The 5233-nt window shown below is 30.3% G+C and overlaps 1 protein-coding gene across 1 annotated transcript; it reads left to right on the forward strand.

Moving 5' to 3' along the window:
- Positions 1–204: 204 nt before the first annotated feature.
- LOC131641847 (GDSL esterase/lipase At5g22810-like) lies at positions 205–3051 on the forward strand. The gene is made up of 5 exons (XM_058912144.1): positions 205–442; positions 549–679; positions 1002–1235; positions 1728–1983; positions 2630–3051. Exons 1-5 carry the CDS (start codon positions 205–207, stop codon positions 2821–2823), a joined length of 1053 nt encoding a protein of 350 aa, XP_058768127.1. The 3' UTR covers positions 2824–3051.
- The last annotated feature ends 2182 nt before the right edge of the window (positions 3052–5233 follow it).

A 5233-nucleotide genomic window follows, 5' to 3' on the forward strand; every position in this document is an offset into this window, starting at 1 on the left:
ATGTACTAACTAATTCATTCTAAATAAAAAGCCTCATTTATCTCAATTTGAAAACATTTTATAACATTTTGTCGTTATCTCACTTCAATATTCTTCGTTAAAAGAAAAATATTTTGTAACATTCTTTAATTTTCTCCCTTCCACATTTATTACTCCAAACACACTTAAATACAAGTAGAATTCTACACATGAGGCACAAAAAACATGAGTACAAGTGCTTTCTCAACCTTTTTTCTTCTTGTTGTTGTTTTTCTTGTTCCCATTAATGGAAAACCTAAGGTCCCTGCATTGTTCACCTTTGGTGACTCTAGTCTTGATGTTGGGTGTAACAATAATCTAAATACACTTGCTAAAGCAAACTACTCTCCTTATGGTAGAGATTTTGAGAATCATATTCCCACTGGAAGATTTTGCAATGGAAAACTTACTATTGACTATGCATGTAAAGCTTTTCTTCTTCTCAAAATTAAATCACCATTGGTTTTATTACCTTTATTTCTTATTTATAAATTAATTTCAATTTTCTAAAAATCATTTAATTTCTACAGCTGAAACTCTTGGATTTACCTCTCACCAACCTCCTTACCCCACTTTAAATATCAAAGGAGATAACCTCTTGAATGGTGCTAGCTTTGCTTCATCTGGTTCTGGCTACCATGAGTCTACAGCAAGATTATATGTAAATTAATTTTAAATTATCTACAATCCAAAATACTTTTTATTTTTTAAAAAAGAGTTAAATATGTTTTTGGTCCTTAAAAATTTTTCAAATTTTACTTTTAATTCTTATAAAATTATTTTTGCATGACGTTTTAGTACTTTTACGGTTACTAAAACTACGTGCATAAATAATTTTGTAGGAATTAAAACATGATTTTTTTTATAAAGACTAAAAGTCAATTTTAATAATTTTGTATGGACCAAAACATTTTTAAGTCTAAATTTTTTTTTTAAGTAATTGTATTTATAAGTTTTAATGCATTTGTTTTTTATGGATGTAGAATGTATTTACAATGAATGAGCAATTAGAGTTCTTCAAGGATTATCAAAGAGAATTGATAAAAGTAGCAGGAAAACCAAATGCACTATCCATTATATCTGGTGGTGTGTATCTTGTTGGTGCAGGGACTGGTGATTTTTTATTAAATTATTACATAAATCCATTGCAATACAGGGTGTATACAGCTTATCAATTTTCAGACATTCTTGTGCAATCCTACTCTGATTTCATTCAGGCATGCTTTTTGAACACCTTATCAATTTTATAAATAATATCTTGCTACTAAAAGAATTTAATTTTTTTTATTTGATTTGATTTATTTGAATTTTTCTAAAATCAAAAATTTGAAACAGCTTATAAGAAATAGCTGATAACATGTCCTTAAGCTCTCCGAGATATCTTATGAAATCTAGTTCTGAGATATATGAAAATAATTTGACTTTTTTAATTTGGTTTAAACTTACTTTCAATCATTCAAGTATTATAACGAGAAAAGGAATGGTGCACTGAAAGTGTAAAATAATTTTACACTATCTCAATAAATAACAATTATGTATTTTGCCAAATTAGATTATAAATTTTTAAATTATTTGTATGATTTGACACTTTAAAATATTTTGATTGTATGTCTGTGTAATACTTGACACTAATAAACTTTATTATAATTGTGTTATTTTGATATTTTAAGTATAAATGTGTGATTTTATTTCATATATTAATTTCACAGAAATTATATGCGCTAGGAGCAAGAAAAATTGGTGTGCCATCATTAGTTCCAATAGGTTGCTTGCCTGCTGCCATCACTATATTTGGGTTTACTAGCAACAAATGTGTGTCCAAATTCAACAATGCTGCTATTTACTTTAATCAGAGGCTCAACTCAACATCTCTGAATTTGCTAAAAATGCTTCCCGGTCTCAATTTGAAGGTTCTTGAGACTTACCAACTTTTCTATGATATAGTCTCCAAACCCTCTCAATACGGTACAAAGTTTAACTATTCTATGCCAAATTAATTTATTTTTAGTTTAATTTATCTTTTAACATATTTAATAATGTGATCGAGTGATTTTAATTCTTTAAAATTTTCATTTTATTAGTTGGTAGCTCCCTCTTAATTTTTCTTTAGATTTATGCTGAAGAGCGTCATTTATTGACATAATTTCCATTTTCATAATTAGTGGGATTTTTCTTTAAACTTTAATATTTAAAAAATAAAAAATCCACAAGTATGGAAGCGATTGCAATTTTAAATAAGATTTTATTTAGTGGGACAGGTAAGATTTTAAATGTAAATTATTGTTTTATGATCGACCTATGATAACAACGTTTATTTATATTTATGTATTAATGTAAATTAAATAATATTTTTATATTTTAAAAATTTACAATTTTAAAAAACATTTCAAATTATTTCTTATCATTTTTAATATTTAGTTAGAAAAAGAGTTATGCTACTTATAAAAAATTGTTGTCAAATAAAAACATATGTCATCTCAAGATAAAAAATAAAAGAGTTGCAATATTTATACATAAAAATGCAATTAAGCAATATCTTCATTATGACTTATCTAGCACCATGATTAACCCTTTACATTTTGTTTTGTTTCTGTGTTACACACTTTCATAGGATTTACTGAAGCAAGGAAGGGTTGTTGTGGGACAGGCTTGATAGAGCTTTCGATACTTTGCAATCGACTTGCCATTGGAACATGTGCTGATGCATCTAAATATGTGTTTTGGGATAGTTTTCACCCCACAGATGCCTTTAACAAAATTATGGCAGCTCATTTGCTTTCAGAAGCATCCCCTCTTCTATCTTAAACATACAAGATGTAATCTTTATCTTTAAGGTTCTCTTTGATATATTGTGTTAAGAATAAGGTGAAATTCATGTGCCTACATGGCATGGTTGAATTCATATCAAAATTTCTTTTTTTAGAGAGTATGTTTTAAAAATTAAGTGTAATATTTACCAAAAAAAAAGCACTTCTTTGTTAAACGTACTAAGCTTTACATAAAAGTGTATGATAATAAAGAAAGTAATGGAAATAATGAGGATGAATTTAATAAACGATAATCACTTTCTAGTTTATCCTTTTTAGTATATTTTTCCTTCTAAGAATTGGCATCAACAATTGTCATTGTAATTTAATTTTTCTGAGTTTTATTTCTATTGTGGACTTTAGATTTGTATTACATATGTGTTTTGATTCAATTTTCTCCCATTTAAATTATTGAGTCATAATAGAATATCTAAAATATTTTTCTTAAAAATCATCCATTGATTTGAACTTTAAAATATAATATTATTATATAATAAATTTTCACTTTTAAATTTCTTAACTTGTACTCTTAGATCATGTTTCAAATTGAGTCGATGCATAATCCATGAAGGCACAATAAGGTAGCGGTCTAGGGAGAGCGAAAGGTTCAAATGCTTCATAAGACAAGTTTGGTTGTTGCATCTAGAGAATTTTCTATCTAGGAATATCTGTCCCTTGAGATATATGTCCCTTAAAGAAGATTCTAGGGGAAGGTATTAGCACCCCTCACGTCTGTGGTACTCCACAGGATCCATTATGGCTAGTTTCTAATCTAAGGGCGTGTGTGTGTGTAACATGCAATGTGCTAAGGGAATATGCAATGAAAGGATAAGCAAGATAAAAGGAAAAATCGAACAAAATAAGAAAAGAAAAGTCACTCGCTAGGGCGATCGTACCCTGTGCCTACGTACCTCCAATGTGCAATGGAGAAATAAGAGCGTCGTAGTTCAGCTAACTACATTTTATTTCTATCTTGATTCACGTCTCCTAGAGAAACGGAACCGAGCACCTAAGGAAACATGCAACGAACAAGCAACATCACAAAGATCCTAGAAAAAATCAGGTAAGCATGTGAACAAGCATCACAAGAAGCATGTGAACAAGTATCACAGATAAGCATGTTGAATATATAGCAACCATGTGAATAGGCATCACATATAAGAACATGCGAATAGGAATCTTTCAAACATACATTTAACAGGTATACATGGAAAGTGTGTGAACAGGAATCACATATAACAACATACATGTAACAGGCACACATGCAAGAATAAGCCAACAAGTAAGGCAAACATGTAACAGGAGTCACAAATATAACATGTTATTCAGGTCAAACATGTGAATGTGAACGGGAATCACAAATAGTGCTAACATGTCATTCAGGTCAAACATGTGCAAGGTATCAAGCAAACAATTAATGCTAACATGTTATTCAGGTCAAACATATGATACTGAAGATAAGAAAACATACATGTTATTCAAGTCAAACATGCAAAAGGTATCATGTAACGACCGTTTTCTTTTATTATTTATTTATGTGTGTTATGTGAACTAACTGTGAATTATGTGTTAATTATAAGCTTAATTAATTTTATGTTGTTTTATTTTGGAATTATTAGTAAATAATATAAGATAGTAAGTGTTGTTGATTATTGGGCCTTAGTCGGTATTAGTAAGTGAGGGGTGTTAGTTAGGACCCATTAGTAATTTAAGAAGGTAAGGATTTAACTAAAACAAGGGTTTTAGAGGAAATAGAAATTAGAAGCTCATTTGGGGGATTTTGGTGAAAGAAGAGAAGAGAGGAGAGAAGAGGAGAATCTCAAGGTTGAAGATAGAGTTGACTTCAATCCAAAACCTAAGGTAAGGGTGGGATTCTTTCATGCTAAAGGGATGTATGATGATGTTTTGGGTGGGGTTTTGATTGTATGTTGTTATCCATGATTGTGTAGAAATTGAATAGAAATTGTTAGGGTTTATATTAGATTTCTATGAAATTGTGAATTTAAGTATGATTGATGATGTTTGTATGAAAACCCATGATTAGAAATAAGTTTAGGAACCTTACATGTGTGGTAAATTGCTTGCAAATGATGTATAAATGGTGTGTGGGTTAATGGGTGTTGTATGAAGGAATTAGGGAAGAAAAATGGTGATTTACTGAGTTTTACGCAGCATAGGTCGACCTACATAGAGGCATGAGTCGACCTGAGCAGCCTAAAACAGCAGAAAATCCACTTTTCTTCAGCATGCGACGACCTATGAATTTTGTGCGTCGACCTATAGATCCCTTGCGTCGACTCATGGGTCGGCCTGCGCATACCCAAGGGGGACAAAAATGCTTATGCGTCGACCTATAGATCACTTGCGTCGACCTGCTGATTTCCATTTTTGGCAGATTTTTGTAAAGG

This window comes from Vicia villosa, unplaced genomic scaffold (assembly GCF_029867415.1).
Source record: "Vicia villosa cultivar HV-30 ecotype Madison, WI unplaced genomic scaffold, Vvil1.0 ctg.004160F_1_1, whole genome shotgun sequence".
NCBI classification, from domain to species: Eukaryota; Viridiplantae; Streptophyta; class Magnoliopsida; order Fabales; family Fabaceae; genus Vicia; species Vicia villosa.